The 18,991-nt window shown below is 46.3% G+C and overlaps 1 protein-coding gene across 4 annotated transcripts in view; it reads right to left on the bottom strand.

The window, feature by feature from the left end:
* Positions 1-7,145: 7,145 nt before the first annotated feature.
* Positions 7,146-18,991, bottom strand: part of FSHR (follicle stimulating hormone receptor) — a 147,063-nt gene continuing 135,217 nt past the window's right edge. For 3 of the 4 annotated variants that reach the window (XM_053244239.1, XM_053244248.1, XM_053244231.1), the window contains one exon: positions 7,146-12,693. In XM_053244239.1, coding sequence (XP_053100214.1) covers positions 11,526-12,693 — 1,168 coding nt within the window. In that variant the 3' untranslated portion in view covers positions 7,146-11,525. The remainder of the gene's footprint in view (positions 12,694-18,991) is intronic. The other variant, XR_008305832.1, reaches the window with a different exon arrangement.

Genomic DNA, 18,991 nt, shown 5'->3' on the forward strand with positions numbered 1-18,991 from the left:
ACCCTAACAAGTAACCCTAACAAGACACACATGCACACAAAGAAATAGAGAGACTAAGACCTACCCCTTAAAGAGAAACAGCCCCTGCAAAACTCCGTGTTAGTTTGTTTGAAGGGGAAAAGGCTAGATGTTTAGAAAGGCTTGCTCACCTTCTCAGCTGTGTCTGCTCTTCCCAGAGTGTTTTTAATTATATATTTAGAATAGCAACTACAGCAGAATCCCATCTGGATGGGACCACAGTAAGGGGAGGAGGGTTAATCCTTTCACCCTGCACCATTATCCCAATGAAAATCTCCACCCCACTAGGCTACTGGGAAGAAAAATATATTGGCATAGGTAGCAGCTTCCCTTTCAGGGCAAATACCAGCTGGGTGTGAGAGTGTGAATGGTGTGGTGGGAAGGGATTAAAATTATTTTCCCTGCCATGATCATGATCCAGATTCCCATGGCTACATTTAAAAAAAATGTGGACAGAGACATGAGAACACATTTCTTGCCTCATCTGCTTTGGCCCTTGGGGTTCTTCTGTCATGGTTCCCCTTTCCATATCACCTCCTGAGGCTGCATCTCCCACATGGAAAGCTGTTGTTTCACTACATCAAGCCCATCTGATTTTTTTTTTTTAAATTATGATTTTACAAGCTGAAAAATGAACTGCTGTGAAAACCCATCATCGCACATTCTTCTTGGAGATGAAAGGGCTGAGCCTGATTAAGAGACCTTTGGAAGCAGGCGGGTGAGCAAATGCTTTTTCATCAGCTCTCTTGTGGGACCTGTCTGAGGATCTCCGAGGACTGTATTATGGGATGTTGGGCTTTGCAATCCTTTGCTTTTTGGCAACCATCATCCAGGAAGGGTTGCTAGGCAAAACTGGTGGCATGTTACAAGCACAGCACATGCAAGCAATTTATTTCGAAAGGTTCCTTACGTATTGGACACACAGTGAGGTCATTCAAAATCAAAAACTGTGTTCTATCCGGGTCTGGGAGCTGTGAGTGCTCCCAATTTTTAGTTGTGTGGAAGCAAGATAGGAGGAAAACCTGGGTAGAAGTGATTGTGTGGAAGCAAAGTAGGAGGAATAGCTATCCAGGTGTTCTTTCTATCTTGCTTCCACATAATCACTTCTGCCCAGGTTTTCCTCCTATCTTGCTTCCACACAATGAGCCCTTTCTCGCAACCAATGAGAAAGGGCAAGAGGATTAGAGGGAAGGAATCCTCAAAAAGCTGACCTCCTCGTAGATGAGCAGGTCCTTCCTCTAGGTGAATGGATTGCCTGCCCAGACGATTATTGGCTGCTGACTAACCTCATTTTAGAGGGAGGCTCCGTAGGCGGGTTTGCTGCTGCAGTGCTGCCGGGATTGGGAGGTACACACTCATGTGCAAAACACATGCTTGCTGCCCCTCAAATTGGGTGCACTTGGCAGCCACCTAGGTCTGCCTAATGGGTGGGCTGGCCCTGCAGTGAAGAGCATGGGAGGAGAGCTGGTCTTGTGGCAGCATGCCTGGAAGCAGCCCATTTTTTGGATGGGTGGCCTTGGGGGTGGGGCTTGTACTCATTTGAGGGAGGAGGGGAGCTGGAAGGAGCTCTCCCTCGCTCCTCCAGTTAACTGTTCGTTGCTTATTCCTCCACCATGGAGGCTACACACAGCAGTGGAAGCTGCTTTAAGGTAAAATGGGAGAACTTTCTCTCTCCCCCCCCCCCCCCGGCACAAACCTTCCGGTCCCCGCTGTAGCCAGCCACCCCGTTCCACCCAGCGGCATTTTAATGTAGAAGGAGGGACGTGAAGTTTTTTTTAAGGGGGGGGGCTTTATCCTCACCACTCCGACCCTCCTTGCTGAGGTTGGAGGTGGAAAATCCTTGGCTGCCTATGGGCTGCAAAAGGCTTAATCCGCCCCTGCTCCTGCCTGTAACCTTGGAGAAACCACTGACAGTCTGTGGAGACAATACTGAACTAGATGGACCAATAGTCTGACTCAATAGAAGGCAGCTTCCTTTGCCACACATACTGATGGGAGTCGTCAGGGCTGTAGGCCTGGAAGCAAGCAGGTGGCTCAGTGAAGAGCTAAGCAGGGAGTCCATTTATTACAGTTGAGCAAGAGGTTACTGAGCAGCTAGGCCTGAGCTAGATGGACCAATGGTCTGACTTGGAATAAGGCAACTTCCTATTTTTCCTAGCATCATAGCTTAGAGAGCGCCTTACCCCATATGTCCCAACCAGGCTCGGACTGGCCCACAGGGCAACAGGGCATATTCCCAGTGCGGCCCACCTGCAGGGTGCCCCTGCGCCCCAACTCCCACCCTTAATTACCCATTCTGCTCAAAATTTGGTGCCCTCCCCACATACATTCCACCGCCCTCTCAATGCCCCCAGTCTGGCCCTGGTCCCAACCTGGACCTTAAGATCTTTGGAGGCACTCCTCTGGGTGCCCTTGCCAAACGAGTTGAGGCTGGTGGCTACTAGGGAGAGGGCCTTTTTGGTGGTTGCACCCCGTTTATGGAATAGCCTCCCCAGTGAGTTGCACCTGGCTTCAACACTTTGTTCTTTTAGATGCCAGGTAAAGACTCAGGCCTTCTAAATTTTGATTTTCAGATTTGATTTGATTTTTAAACTAATTTTAAAATGAGTTTTAAAACTGCTTCATATTGTATTTTGTATTTTCTTTTCTCCCTTTTTGTCTGTTATGATTTTTATGTGTTGTGTTATGTGTTTCTGTTGTACGTTTTAATCCTGTGTTGTGAACCACCCAGAGAACAATTTGTAACGGGGCAGTTAATAAATAAATGTTTATAATATAATATAATATAATATAATATAATATAATATAATATAATATAATATAATATAATATAATTATTATTTGTTGTTGTTGTACCCCTGCTTACTGGGCAAAGAGGCACCTTTTTAACGTGGAGATTCTCTTTAATTAGCAGGGGGAGAGTAACTGGCCCTATCTGCCCCCAGCACAGTACCTCCAGTGACTGTTGCTGGTGTCTATCTGATGTTTCTTTTCAGATTGTGAGCCCTTTGGGGACAGGGAACCATCTTATTTGTTTATTATTTTTCTGTGTAAACCACTTTGGAAACTTTTGCTGAAAAGCAGTATATAAATATTGGTCGTTTTTGTTGCAGACTCATAGCTAGGAGCAGCCCACCCTGCACAGGCAGGAGGCCTGATCATCCTCCTGGGAGCAGGATAAGAGAATAAGGGAAGTTACAGAAAGCAGCAGCTACCCCTCTTAACTGGTGAGAAACATTCCATTAGCATCCAGGCCAAAGATGAAATGAACTGCCATCCTGTTTCTTCACCCCATCTATAGATGGATCAAGGGGACCCTCAGGGCCGGACTGGGGGCACTGAGAGGGTGGTGGAATGTATGTGGGGAGGGTGCCGTGTTTTGAGCAGAATGGGTAATTAAGGGAGGGAGTATTCACTGCTGCCATGTGCGGCAGGGTGCGGGGCACCCCCACGGATGGGGCGCACCAGGAATATGCCCTGTGTCCTGTGGGCCAGTCCAAGCCTGGGACCCCTGGATGCTTGATAGCATGGATGACTCTAAGGGGTAACAAGGGGTAGTGGGCAACCTCTCGCAAACATTTCCCACTCCCCTATCCACCAGACTGGAACTTTGCAAGGAAGTGTCAAGACTACAGTCATAGTACATTATGGTCCTATAGCTTGAATTAATTACTGTATTTACCTGGATCCAAGATTAGTTTTTTTTGAAGTTCTTTGATGTTAGAAATTGGGGGGATCATCTCAGATTCAGAGTGCTATTTCTTTTGGGTGAATACATGTATAACCTGTATATAATAATCTCTATTTTTTAAAGGGAGTCTTCTTAAATTCAGGGTCATTTTCTGTTCAGGTAGATACAGTATTTGGAATGGTCTCTGTTTACATCAGCTTCCCCTCATCTGCATTGATCTTCCCTTCCTCTCATGCTGATCTTCCTCTGACTATGTGTTGATCTCTTCCACCCGCCAATCTGCACCCCATGCAATTTCCCCAAACTCCACCCCATCCATATGTGGTGGTGGTGGTGGTGGCGGCGGCAGTGGCAGCAGCCACCACAGCTCTCCCTCTTCTCTCCCTCTGTAAGACCCCTTGTTTAAATAATTTGGCAACACCTCCTCTTCCCACTTGTCCTGCTTCCTGCCATTTTAAAAGAAAGAGGGTGGAAGAAAGTGTGCGGAGGACCCCACACTTCCTTCTGCTTACAAGGAGCAGATGAATGGGAGGAGGGAGAGCCGTGTGGTGACGGTGGCAGGAGCACTACCATTGCTGATAGGTAGAGGGAACCACCTGCTTACTAGTGGGGTTAGTCAGTGAGGCTGGTGGCTGGAGGTGGCTGGCTGGCTGATGTGGTTAATCTGCCACCGCTGCCACTGAGGTGGCCACCTCCCCACATATCATTAGCAGGCTGGTGCTGTATGATGCCCTGAACTCTCACCCAGGGGCGTAACTATAACAGGGCAAGGGGAGACCGTTGTCTGGGGGCCCACTGCCTTGCCCCCCCCAGAGGCAAGTCACATGACTGACTCCCCCAGCCACGCACCCACCCAGGCTTCCTTCAGTTGTATTCATCATCCGAGATTGATGTGAGTGTTAAGACCTGGAGCTACCAGAACAGCATGTCTTTCTCTAGTACCATTAAATGACTTGCATCATCCACAATTTACAAAACCTTTAAAAAAATAATTTAGGATGATGTTCTCTTTTTGTTACCACTATTCAGCCTCATGAGCTGAGCTACAGTGAGTGAGGAGGGCCCATTTTAAAATCTTGTCTCTGAGCCCACTACCACCCTGCTACGCCCCTGCTCTCACCAGCATGAGAGCAACAGCAGCTGCCTCGAAGAAAAGTATTAAAGGGCTGGAGAGAGAGCTGGAGGGTGAGAGAGCAAGAGAGAAAAGCAAGCACAGAGGTGAAGAAGAGCATTTTTAAAAAGCTATGTGGCTTCCAAACAAAATTATTAGCAAAGGTTAGCTTTATGAAGTGATTTCACATCAAGTGTAAGATCTTATACACAGAATGTAGGGTCTTCCATGAAGCAGAACAGTATCTCTGTGATGCAAGGAGGGCCATTCCAGTCCCACTGATTAATCCATTTAATAGGTTTCTCTCTTCTACACTCCTGCCACGTTCTTCAGCGACTGCCTTGGGGTTTATTTTGCTGTTTTGTTGCAATGGGCCAGTTCCTCCCCAAGGTCACCTTGACCCTGGCTGCAGAGGATGTGCTGGATAAATGGAATTGCAGATAAGTGATAACACTTATTACAGCCTTCATCAACACACTCCCTCCTCAGCCATATACTTGTCCTCCATGGCTGTTTGTTATTTCTCTGATATTAGTTGGGGGAAAAGAGATTTGAGAAGTAGGAGGAATGCAATGGAAAAGCCAGCCACATCAATAAGACTGTCTTGAGCGCCTGTGGCTGTCAATAGGACTGTTGGTGCCATTTGCCACCGCTGCTTGCCGGTTTACATAAAGAATTCGGCCACGCTTAACTTATCTGGAAATAAAAGCCTGGCTCATGAACTTCTTAGTTCAATACTGTGCCAACATTCCATCGAGATGAGAAGACCTATATCACTCAGTTTATGAATGGTTGCCAACAATTCTGAAATTAAAAAAAAATAGAATGACCCTTATCCATCAAAGGTGATGGCGAGGCAAGCTTTTATGTACACAAAAGGCTCATTCACACGATTATGAATAAGGTAGGACAAACATCCTACCCTAGTTTGGGAGCTGTGCACGCTCCCAATTTTGTGATCATGTGCAAGAGGGAAAGCAAGGTAAGAAGAGGAAGTACTGGCCACAGCTGGAGTACTGCATACAGCTTTGGTCACTGTATCTTAAGAAGGATATTGTGGAACTGTAAAAGGTGCAGAAGAGGGCAACAACCAAGATAATTAGGGGCCTGGAGCACCTTCCTTATGAGGCTAGGCTACAGCATCTGGGGCTGTTTACCTTGGAAAAGAGGAGACTAAGGGGAGACATGATCGAAGTGTATGAAATTATGCATGGAATGAAGAGGGTGGACATAATTTTTTCTCCCTCTCTCACAACACTAGAACCAGGGGTCACCCCATAAAACTGAAGGTCGGGAAATCTAGGACTGACGTGAGGAAGTCCTTTTTCACAAAGTGCACAATTAATCCATGGAATTCTTTGCCATGGGATCTGGTGATGGCCACCAGCTTGGATGGCTTTAAAAGGGGCTTAGACAGAGTCATGGTGGACAGGTCAATCAATGGCTACTAGTCTGGTGGCTGTGGGCCATCTCCAGCCTCAGAGGCAAGATGCCTCTAAATACCAGTTGCAGGGGAGCAACAGCAGGAGAGAGGGCATGCCCTCACCTCTTGCCTGTGGGCTTTCCAGTGGCATCTGGTGGGCCACTGTGTGAAACAGGATGCTGGACTAGATAGGCCTTGTGCCTGATCCAGCAGGGCTGTTCTTATGTTCTAAGAGATTGTGAGTGAGACTTGTGCTAGGTTGGAGGTCTTTTCCTCCTACCTTGTTTAGCAGCTGGGTACAGCGGTTGGGTAGGACAGAACACTCTGACCCAGCACGTGTCTCGTATACGAGCACTTCCTTCCCCCTCACTTTTTACCTCACACATGATCACAAAATGGGAGCGTGAACAGCTCCCTTGGGCTGCAGTGAATGGGGAAAAGTGAATTTGAAGTGAATGGGGGAAAGTGCAGTAGCATTGCTTGCACAACCACTGGTTCTGCAGAACACCAGGGTTGTGTCATAATCCCAGGTCCTGAAGTCTCTCAATAGCCCCAGAGTGGATAGTTATGGCAATGGTGGGCTACATATCATGGAAGCCACTATTACACAACCACACATACAGTTATTGCAAAACTGCTTTTTTTGAAGTGTTTTCTTGATGCACTGATGCATGCACATCAGTAAAACACTACACATAAAAAATCTTGATGCTGTCACATGTACAATCATATTGAGATTACTTTGATCATGTATAATCATACTGAGATATTAGGCATGGTGTGGACAGAGAATTTTTCTTCTTCCTCTCTCACAACAGAACACTAGTACTAGGGGTCATGCCATGAAACTGATTGCCAGGAAATTTAGGACACCCACCCACGCCCCCTCCCCTCAGGCAGTATAGATAGATAGATAGATAGATAATCTATGAAATTCTCTACTATGAGATGTGGTCATAGCCACCAGCTTAGATGACTTTAAAATGAGCTTGGGCAAATTCATGGAGGAGAAGTCCATCAATGGCTATTAGTCTTGATGGCTACAGGCTACCTCCATGTTGAGAGGTGGGATGCCTCCAAATACCAGTTGAAAGGACCAACAGCACAAGAGAGGGCATGCCTTCATCTCCTGCTTGTGGACATCCCAGAGGCATCAGGTGGGCCACTGTAGGAAACAGGATGCTGGTCTAGATAGGCCTGGAGCCTGATCCAGCAAAGCTCTTCTTATAGCCTTATATTTTTTTGCAATACTTTGTCAATGGGGAACAAAGATGTAATTTGAATGGAAGAAACTGAACGGTGTGACAAAATGCACATGCACAGCTCTCAAACACAATTTGGAATTATTTTATTATTGTTTATTATTGAAAATGGAACAGTGGAGGATTCCTAATGTATTAATTCCAATTTTGTAACAAGATTAGTTAATTCAGATCTCCAAACTGCTGGGAGAGCTTCAGATGTGGGGAATTGTGTAAACATCCCTACTCATGGGTATTCTATATAAAAATACTCAATCAGCTAATCATCCACTATAACCCCTATATCTTTACCGGATCTGCTTTTGCTCAGCCAATTAGACGCTGGCTTGTCCCTTAAGCATTGGGCTCTTTTTTCTATGCATTAAAACTTTGCCTTGTCTGTACTGTATTTCCCCTTTGTTGAAATCTGCCCAATTGTGCTGGACTAGCAGGTACCATTTGAGGAACTATTTGCAACTTAGATTGCCTTACTTTACACGTTTAATTCTCTTTCATTCTTCTTTGGGTGTTCCAGAAAATCACCCAAGTTTTACTCACTTTCCACAGCCCAGCAGACTACCATTGTCTGAAACTGCAACAGTTGACCCTCTGGCTGCCTTCAGACGTAACATGGAACCACAAGTCCAATGGACTTGCAGTTCTACATCCCTCCCTCCATTCTCCTGTACTCTTTCATGAGTTCGGGAGAGTTGCCTCTCTGCATTCAGTGAGATTTCAGAGAGGTGTAGGACCTGGCTGTGTAAGCTTCCTTCTTGACAGAAGGACAGCCCACACAGCCAATCAAACCAGAGTGAGGGAGGAGCTTCCTCCCTCAACTCTGGTTCCATGGAGCCCAAACTGTGGTGCTAGTGTTCGGATGTAACGCTGGCATTGCAGATCCGGAGGTAAGGATGGTGATACTCCACTCTGACCAAAGGTTCAGAGTGAAGTTTGGGAAGGAAAACAGCGGGTGTCTTCTCACCCTTAACTCCAGTTTCATCAATTCGGGAGTGCAGCTTGGGAAACTGGAGGTGATAGGACCTACGGTTTCCTAGTACATCAGAATATGGCGACTGTCTGGAAACATCCTTTCTGTTGTCCTCCATCACAAAGCAGCTGGCCCAGAACTGCACCCCTAAACACAAGCAGTGTTAACCAGTTCAAAATAAGTCATTCAATAATCAAGCAGCCAGCTTGCAATTATATGATTAATGTTTTATTTCCCTGTTTCTTAATCTTTTGTATGCATTTTGTTTGTAATTTTTTTAAAAAATCTAAAAATATACACTTTTAAAAATAATAAATACTTCTTATCTCAAGTTAAACAGTTAACATTGTGTTCGTTTCATAGTGTTGCTTTGCAAGCAAAAGAGTTTGATATTCTTCATGCAATGTATTTAAACTGATTCAAAAGTGTCTGAACTGGTTTCTGAATCACTTTTGAAAGTTAGCATCTGAACTGGAACTGAATCAGAGAGTTAAAAAAGACTGATGAACCTAAGCGGAACCCAAAATTTTAATGGCTTGATACCCTGCCTGCAGGGCTTCTGGTCTGAGCCCCAGGGTGCCCAATACAGGGGTTCTCAAACTTGGGTCCGCAGATGTTGGCCTGCAACTCTCATCATTCCCAGCCACAATGGCTTTTGACCATTGTGGCTAGGAGTTGCAGGCCAATATCTTTGTTGATGGGAGTTGCAGGCCAACATCTGCAATACCTGCCCTGACATGTATTACCATTACTAGGGCCAGCCCTAAGATAAGCAGCACTATGGGAGAGAAGAGCCTTTGGTGTTCCCGCCTAATAGGTTTATCCATTGTTTTCTCCTTAGCACACTCGACTAACAGCAAGCCACTAAGTTCAGCTTGGCACCCCTTCCAAGTTTGTGCCCTAGGCAACCACCCAGTTTGCTCACCCCTAAGGCCAGCCCTGATCATGACAACTTTGTGGAGCAGCTGGACTCAGTGGTAGAGCACACATTTTGCATGTAGAAGGCTCAGGTTCAATTCCTGGCCTCTCCAGTCCAGAAAATGATCTCAGCACAATTACAGAACTGGGAAAATATGTAGCTTGAGGGTCAAAGTAGATAGGTGGCCAATAGGATCAATAAGAAAGATGCTAAAACCTCTTACTTGCTAAAATATGCTACAATTACCTCTCACTTGACTAAAAGCTGCCAGGGGAGATATTCCAGTTAGGACCACGGTGCATGGAGAAGGGAAGGCTATCTGAAAACAACAGCTTTTTTGTTTGTTTGGAAAACCACATGATAAGAAAAGGTTAACTTCCCCATGCACTGAGTGCTGATCAGAACTGCCCACCCCCGTGGCTGCTTTTAATTGCTTAGGAGGTGCTTCTGGGTTTAAGCACAAACGGGTTTAAGCACATGATGAGGCTCTTCTCACAATTAGTGAGAAGATCTGGGGGAGGGTTAGCAGGGAGAGCGGGCTTAGCCTGCTCTTCCCACAAACGAGCAGCAGTCTGCTCCGGGTGGCCAAAGTGGCCACCCACACGACTGCCGGCTCTGTTACAGAGCTGGCGGGGGCTGGGAGGATCGGGAGCCACACAGTCGCCTGAAGCTCTAGCATGCCCTGCACGAGCATGTAGGGCATGCTGGAGAGACCCCCTTTCAGCCTCCTGGTCAGGGGTCTACTTGTGAGTTGCTGGGGCATGGAGGTGTGCCATGGCAACTCACTACTGGAAAGCTCTAGTTAGCGGAGAATGCAGGGCATGCTGGAGAGACCCCTGAGCCGGGAGGCTGAAAAGCAGCCTCCCGGTCAGGGGTCTACTTGTGAGTTGATGCGGCATGGAGCCGCGGCGTGGCAAATCACGATCAGAAAGCCTGGGTTAGTGCTCCGCTAACCAGGGATTAGGGCAGGGGTACTTAAGCGGGTGACCCGCTTAAGAATCACCGGGCTCACAGCCGATCCCGGTGGTTCTCACGATGGTAGAAAATCAGGCTAGTGGAGGCTAGCCCGATTTCCTACCATCGTGTGAATAGCCTCGATGTCATTAGCCACTAGCTTGACACTGAGATGTTAGAGACCTGAGGCCAGCTGAAGTAGATAGTACAGAACTAGATGGACCAGTGGTCTGACTCAGGAGAGAGGATCTACATATTTTTTACTAAATAAGCCTGAAGCAATTATTATGACCTTTGGTGACAGGCATCAGCAAAAATAGAAAATCAAGGCACTGAAAATCAAGATGGTTTGTGGAGTGTGTTGATTAGTGTGTATGTACTGGGACACAAAATGTGTTGCAGCAGTTATCGCAATCAAGAGACTCCATCACAATACAACATGCAAATGACACCAAACTATTTAGGGTCGTGAAATCCAAAAGCGATTGTGAGGAGCTCCAAAATGCTCTCTCCAAACTGGGGAAGTGAGCAACAAAATGGCAAATGTGGTTCAATGTTAACAAGTGTAAAGTGATGCTTATTGGGGTAAAATACCCCAACTTCACATATATGCTGATGGGGTTTGAGCTGTCAGTGACTGACCAGGAGAGAGATCCTTGGGGTCGTGGTGGACAGCTCGTTAAAAGTGTTGACTCAGTATGCAGCAACTGTGAAAAAGGCAAATTCCATGCTGGGGATCATTAGGAAGGGGATTGAAAATAAAAATGACAGAGGTGTATGCATGGAATAGAGAGAGTAGACAGAGAGAATTTTTTCTCCCTGCAAGGCAAATCTTGCCTCACTAACCCTACCAGTTGTAGGTGAGCAACAGCAAGAGAGAGTCCTCACCTCTTGTCTGTGGGCTTCCCAGAGGCATCTGGTGGGCCACTCTGTGAAACAGGATGCTGGACTAGATGGGCCTTGGGCCTGATCCAGCAGGGCTGTTCTTATGTTCTTATGCAGTTAGGCATTCTTAGCCCAACAGACTGTCAAAGCCTCTTGGGCTGTTATATCTTGGAGTGTAGTGGTGATGGTAGTGGCAGATTGGGGGAAGCTTCTGTCTTCTTTTGTAATTGCTTGTGTCTCCCTGCGAAAGCAAGATAACCCCTTGATCACTCCATTAATCCATGGAAACCCTGCTTCAGTTCACATGATTCAAAGGGACCAAGGAATAAATAGTTCCATCGCTGCTTTTAGCAGCTGGGGTGTAATGTCCATTTTTCATATGGGAGGTATGAACAGAGGAGGAGGTTTCTGTTCGATAAATCTGAGCATGCATTTTGCAGCAGCCAAATTTGCTCAGCAGGATAAAGAAATCCCTGCGGAATGTCTTGGTGAAGATCGCATAGAGGAATGGGTTGGCACATGAGTTGATGGGGTAGAACAAAACAAGGAGGATCTTTGAGTTGGACACCGTGATGAGAGGGACCTTGAGGGATGCTGATATGGCAAAGAAGGAGATCGGTGCCATGCAGAGGAAGTCTGTGAAGATCAGGATGGCCATGCGTTTGGCAATTTTGGTGTCGCTGTTAGATGAGAAGACGTTGGGATTCCTCACGGTGAAGTAGATGCTGATGTAGCAGGTGCAAATGATGACAAAGGCCAGGATGTTCAGCACCAACAGAAACATGATATAGGCTTGAGCAAGGGGAGTTTCTATATCCATGGGTAGGCAGATGCTGACCTTCATGTAACTGCTGACCTCAGATATGGGAAGGAGGGCCACCGTAAATGCAAAGACCCATCCCATAAGCATAATGACCACCGCATGGCGGAAACGGACCTTGCGGTCTAGCTCCATGGCATACGTGATGGTGTGCCATCGCTCCAAAGTGATGACGGTCAGAGTGTAGATGGAAAGCTCGCTGGCAAAGATGGTGAAAAAGCCAGCTGCCTTGCAGCCAGCACCAGTTTGCCAGTCTATGGCATAGTTGTAGTACTGAGTTTTGGTTTGTATGTCTTTGATCGCAATCAGCAGCAAGTAGATGCCTGTACACAGGTCTGCAAATGCAAGATTGCACATGAGGAAGCGAGGGACTGTGAGCTTATATTGGCTGCTGACTAAAATGATGAACACCACAAGGTTTCCCACGATGGCCAAGATGCTGATGAACCATATGAGGACTCGGAGAATATTGTAGCCCATGATGTCTTCACATGGGTTGAAGGCATCCGGTTCGGGGAAGCAAGTAACTTGAACCTCCTCCTTACACAGGCTGTGATAGTAATCATTTTCATCCAGGTCAAAATCTGTCCCATCAGGTTCTTGTTTGATAGATGACTTATTACATATGGGATGCAATATAGAACTGGAAAGACAAAAAGGCAATGAGAGTCAGAGTTTGAAAAACACAGCAAGAGAAATGTGAAAGCTCTCTCTCTTTCTCCCTCCCTCCCTCTCTTCTGGGAGAATTCAGAGCTCATCCAAAAGTCCTATACAGAATCTTCTCACCTGCAAGACTTGGTGGGGGTGCAGATTTCATGAAACTGCTCCCCCCGCCTTTGTCATCGTTGCCGCCTCTTTTGTGGTTTGGGTAGTGGTGAATTTGATCCTGGTTGCTGGTGAGGACCATCCTCCCCAAGGCACCCAAGTGAGAACAGAATGCATTGCCTTCCCTCTGACTGTACTTTAGTACATCACTCTCATTTGGCTTAATTACTAGGTCACATCAACATATGGTCATAATGCATCAGTCCAGTTAGGTAGGTGGCGACAAGGAACATGGCCGTCTAAATATTGGCACCATCCTTGTGAAACCTCTTGCTTAAGAAAATTGACTTTTCGGGGCCCCCTCCTTCTGCCACTCCCATATGCTGGCAGGCTAAAATCTTCCTGTTTAGACAGGGCTCTGGTTTACTGGCTGGCATACGGCATGGTGTACCATTGACCTTGCAAATAAATATATATTTAATAATCCACAATATTATCTAATACCCTAGATTGTTTAATGTAATAAATAATAATAAATATATATATCCATAACTTATGAATTGGGCTACAGCTACTGGGGCAATTAGTGACTCTCAATTAAATGTAAACAACCACTGAAATGATGGCAACAGCAGCAATAGGCTTTTTAAAAAATAAAGCAAGCAGGATCCTTCTGGGAGATCTGAATGGACTTCCAACTAACTGAAGCTACCCCTGGAGATGTTTTCCCAATACCAAGCCATTAACATCTTCAGGATTGTTTTCAACACACACCTGGAGATTGATGTTGATTCCTGGAGACTCCAGGGGTTCGCAATCATTGATTTGGATTTGTTCACCACTAATATGTGTGATGGATTTTTCAGGGGAGAAATATATTCCTAAAGGGCTAGATTCACAGCAGAGATACAATACACATCAGGAACAGAGAGTTAACACCTACAACTAGGGAACAATTCCTACCTACCAGCCCCAGGTAAAACACCAACCTGTTACTTTCAAGCTTGCCTCAAAGAAAAGATCAATAATAGTGGGGAAGTGTCCCCGAACGGCAACCCACAGGTTATACATCTATTATATTTTGGGTTTTCAGAACTGACAGATACATACTAGCCAGAAAACCCAAAAGATAGAGATTTACATAGCTGCCCATTCCTATCAGGCATTCCCCCCAGATGATGTGAAAAGCATCTGCTTTGTCTGGGATTCCTCCATTCATTTCCTTTTGCCTATGAGACACAGCTATGTTAAGCTTCTGAGGCTGACAGAGCCCATTAGGAAACCCAGCCAGCGTTTTTGTCCTGCCTGACATAAGATCAGTTTGTATTGTAGGGAATCATGTAGCTGTGACTTCCTTCCTGCACATGTCATTGCTTTTTTGTCCTTTGAAGGGCTGTCACTTATTGAAAACCCTGGTCTGTAAATACCCGAGCAGTGTCTGTGGGCCTTTGGCTTAAAACCAGCAGCCGGAAGCCTCCCACGATGGCTTTTTCTGAGTGTACTTATTTCTTTTGAAATGTTAATAGCCATCTATTCAGGGGCAGAGGCTCTCAAGTTGGCCTACAACTCAGTGAGGCTGCTCTCACGACCAGCCTAACCCTGTCTGGGCTGCCCCAAGCAGGGTTAATCTGGTCAGAAGAAGCGGTGGGATCTTCACGGATCCTTCTGCTCCCCACCTGCCTAACCCCCTTAACAAACCCGGTTTTTAGCCAAGGTTAAGGGTGTTCTCGCACCCTCATTCTGGCTACCGGGAATATAGGTGCAGCAGTACACTTCCTATCTGTATCCTGCATTTCGGGAAGCCTGCACCCAGGTTCACTTGAAAAGTAAATGCAGGTACAGTGGTTCACACAGACATCTGGACATGGTTATTACATAATAGGTTGGTTCTTGCAATCGTTAATTGGGTAGGAGAAGCTGTGGTAGCAAGCATAAATGGCCCCCTTTGCTAAGCAGGGTCCACCCTGGTTTGTATTTGAATGGGAGACTACATGTCTGAGCACTGTAAGAATAGGGGATGGGGCCACTCTAGGAGGAACATCTGCATGCTTGCATGCAGAAGATTCCAAGCTTCCTCCCTGGCAACTCAAAGATAGGGTTGACAGAGGCTCCTGCCTGTAACGTCGGAGAAGCCGCTGCTGGTCTGGGTAGACAGTACTGAGCGAGATGGACCAATGGTCTGACTCGATATAAGGCAGTTCCTAGAAGGCAGTTCTATGTTCCTATATAACCACCCTTACTCAGGACCAAAATGGGCATGACTCTGCATAGAGCAGCTTCCTATGTTCCTAAGCCTCCTGCCCAAGTTCAAGACCTGTGTGTGTCCCATTTTCCAATCATGTATGAGTAAAAGGCAAGGTAGGAGGACGAGGAGGAAGTGGCCGTGTGCTAAGCAGCAGCTGGGTTGGAGGGCTTTTCGGCCTACCTTGTTAAAGAGCTGGGTACAGCCGCTGGGTAGGATGGAGCCCTCTGACCCGGCTGCTTCTTAGCAGACAATAACTTCCTCCCCCCCTTGTTTTTTACTCACAGAGGATCAGAAAATGGGGGTGCGCATAGCTCCAAAACCTGGGTAAGATGCTCCTCCTACCCAATGAATGACAGCAACCTAACCCAAGGCAAAATAACTGAGAACTGGTGAAAAGTGAAGCAGAAAGGATGATTAGTGAATAAAGAGCTGCTTTTCTTCAAAGAAGCAGCTTTTAAGTATTTTGCTTTTTAAAAGAAACAACAGATTAGAAATTGTACTTGCACCCAGTTTATTCCCAGGCTTGTTTTGATTTCTCAGTTTTTACTGTTGGAAGTTAAAGGACTTTGTGCTGTCTCTTGCCTCAGACAGTGGAGGACAGACCAGTAAGTCAGAGGGCTAGAGGGTCAAGACATTGGTCATCCCTTCTCCACTGCTCTGATGCTATCCCTTTGATGTGTAGATTGCTAATCTCAGGGGATTCAAACTTCCTTCCTCTTTCTCTCTCTTGCTACCTGCCCGCCTACCTTGCAACATGGCAAGTTCCTCTCCCTGCACCAAATGTGCAGAGAGGATGCAGAATCCATCTGCATCCAGCTAGATAGATAGATTAGAGATCCTAACTCCTCACTTTCCTATCTAGAATGGAGTTCCTTAATAAATGCCTTTTATATTGATTTGAAACGATGAATTGGCTCCAAGTTACTTTACTCTCAGCACACACGCATGCCTAACTAAATCCGCTGTGTGTTGTGCCTCTGTGCACTCTGCTATAATGAGAAAGGGATTCTCTCACCACAGAGAATTTCCAGTATTTACATGGTGCAGAAAGAGAGTGATTATAGTTAGTAAGACACTTTGTACATGCTCAGAAATCCTGGCATTCAGAAGAGGCTTTGCAGCTGTAAGGGAGACCAGGGCTGTATTCACCTTCTGCTGCAAAACCCTGCTGAGAAGAGCTCCTTGTTGTGAAATGTTAATGGGAGTCATGTTGTGGAAAGGAGTTTTGTCTTTGGCATTTCGGAGAACAGAGAAGAGAATTGCTCCTTTAAAACCATCGCAAGGTAAAAACAAAATGCCAAGGATTTTTCCCTTTGGTTTTTCTTCTGTTTGTGGTTTTGGAAAGCTTGCTACTTCCTGATTAGCTTTTTCCACCTACCAGTTTAAGCATTTGAGGTTATGGGATTAAAAAAAGAAAAAGAAGTAAGTACTTTTAAAAGTTTCTGGCTGACATACTGCGCACCGTGTCAGGGAGAGAAGCGCTGACACGCTAGCAAGCATGAATTCTCATCTTTGCGAAGCAGGGTCTGCCCTAGTTTGCATTTGAATGGGAGATGACATGTGAGTACTGTAAGATTTTCCCCTTAGGCGATGGGGCCACTCTGGGAAGAACATCTGCATGCTTCCATGCAGAAGGTCCCAAGTTCCCTCCCTGGCAACTCCAAGATAGGGCTGGGAGAGACTCCTGCCTGCAGTCCTGGAGAAGCAGCTGCCAGTCTGGGCAGACAATATTGAACTGGATGGAGCAATGGTTTGACTCGGTATAAGGCAGCTTCTAATGTTCCTAATGTTATGTGCATGTCATAACATAACCTTCATGCACTTGTGCAAAAGTGCTCTTGCTCAAATGCAAAAAAGTGTGCAAACGGAGTTCCATGATGGCATGGCCATTGGAAACAATGGTTATACCATCGTGCAACTGCATTTGTACAATGTTTGTGCGAGTGCAAGAGTGCTCTTCCAGAAATGCGCAACTGTTATGTTACAATGCCTGTGTGATGTTGTGATCTATCTATCTATCTATCTATCTATCTATCTATCTATCTATCTATCTATCTATCTATCTGTCTAATGTGTACACTGCTCCAAACATTCGTCTCTGGGCAGTTAACAATAACATAAAACAAGTTAAAACATACACAAAACTTACGATTTAAACCATTTAAAAGTCAAAAACAGATTAAAACCTAAAAATTTAAAAAGCTGAAGAAGCTTGGGTGAAGAGGTGGGTTTTCAAATGCTTTTTAAAATTTTCCAGAGATGGGGAGTATCGTATTTCAGTAGGGAGTGCATTCCACAGTCTCGGGGCAGCAACTAAGAAGGCCCGTCCCTATGTGGCCACCAGCTGAGCTGGAGGCAACTGGAGATGGACCTCTCCGGACAACCTAAACCAGCAGTGGGGATTATAATGAAGAAGATGTTCTCTTAAATACCCCGGACCCAAGCCATTTAGGGTTTTATAGGTTATAACCTGGAATTTAATGCTGGTGCAGCAGGGAAATGCTTGACTAACAAGCAGAAGGTTGCCGGTTCGAATCCCCGCTGGTATGTTTCCCTGATATATAGGGCAGCAGCGATATATTATTGAAAGGCATAATCTCATACTGCATGGGAGGAGGCAATGGTAAACTCCTCCTGTATTCTACCAAAAGAAAAACACAGGGTTCTGTGGGTGCCAGGAGTCGAAATCGACTTGATGGCACACTTGACCTTACCTAGGTGATAACCAGCACTTTGTATTTTGCCCGGATGACAACCAGTGTAGCTCTATCAGCAAAGGAGTGATATGGTCTCTCCGAGATATGTACAAAGGCAGCCCCACATAGAGTGCATTGCAGAAGTCAAGTCTGGAGGTTACCAACATATGTACCACTGTTTTGAGGTTGTTCATCTCAAGAAATGGACGCAGCTGACGTATCAGCTGGAGCTGACAGAAAGCCCTTCTGGCCACCGCCTCAACCTGAGATACCAGGGAGAGGTGTGGATCCAGAAGTACTCCCATACTATGTATCCGTTCCTTTTGGGGAAGGGTGACCCCATCTAGAACAGGCAGATCAAAATTGTCAGCCTATGTATGTGGCAGCAATCAAATGAGATACAGGGTATCCTCAGGCAACAAGGTCATGCCTGGGAGTGCAGTAGTTTCCTTTTCTATGTGCATGTATGCAGCTGGGGATAGAAATCTACCCCAAAATCCGGATGAGGGTTAAAGACCTGATACTGCAGTATTATACATTGTAAGGACTGGTCATGGAGGGGCAGTGGTGACCCCCATCAATCCTAGGTGAGGCTCCCTGACTATTTGCTTATTGGGCCTGTGTGGAGCTTCTTTGGCACAGTCCCCCTGGCACCATGAGGAGATGACCATTCCCACTGTGCAATGCTGCACTTTGCCCAGTGCTGGGGGTGGCTCCTTTATGGGGATTGGAGCCCTCTTGGCCCCCTGCACCATCTTGAAAGATTTTAACCACTCTTTGAAAGGGGCTTAGACAAATGCATGGAGGACAGGTCTATCAATGGCTACTAGACTGGTGGCTATGAGCCCACCTCCAGCCTTAGAGGCAGGATACCTCTTAATACCAGTTGCAGGGGAGCAACAGCAAGAGAGGGTGCATGCCCTCACCTCTTGCCTGTGGGCTTCTCAGAGGCATCGGGTGGGCCACTGTGTGAAACAGGATGCTGGACGAGATAGGCCTTCTTGGGCCTGATTCTGCAGGGCTGTTCTTATGTTCTTATGCAACGGAGCCCTGCACCATCCTGAAAGCATGCAGCGCGTGCTGGGAAGTGTAGCCCTTCCTAGTGCTTTCCTCCTAGAGCAGGTTTTCTTAACCTTGGGTCCCCAGATGTTGTTGGACTACAACTCCCATCATCCTCAGCCACAAAGGCCATGTCTGGGAATGATGGGAGTTGTAGTCCAACAGCATCTGGGGGC

The sequence above is a fragment of the Hemicordylus capensis genome, chromosome 1, assembly GCF_027244095.1.
Source record: "Hemicordylus capensis ecotype Gifberg chromosome 1, rHemCap1.1.pri, whole genome shotgun sequence".
Lineage (NCBI taxonomy): Eukaryota > Metazoa > Chordata > Lepidosauria > Squamata > Cordylidae > Hemicordylus > Hemicordylus capensis.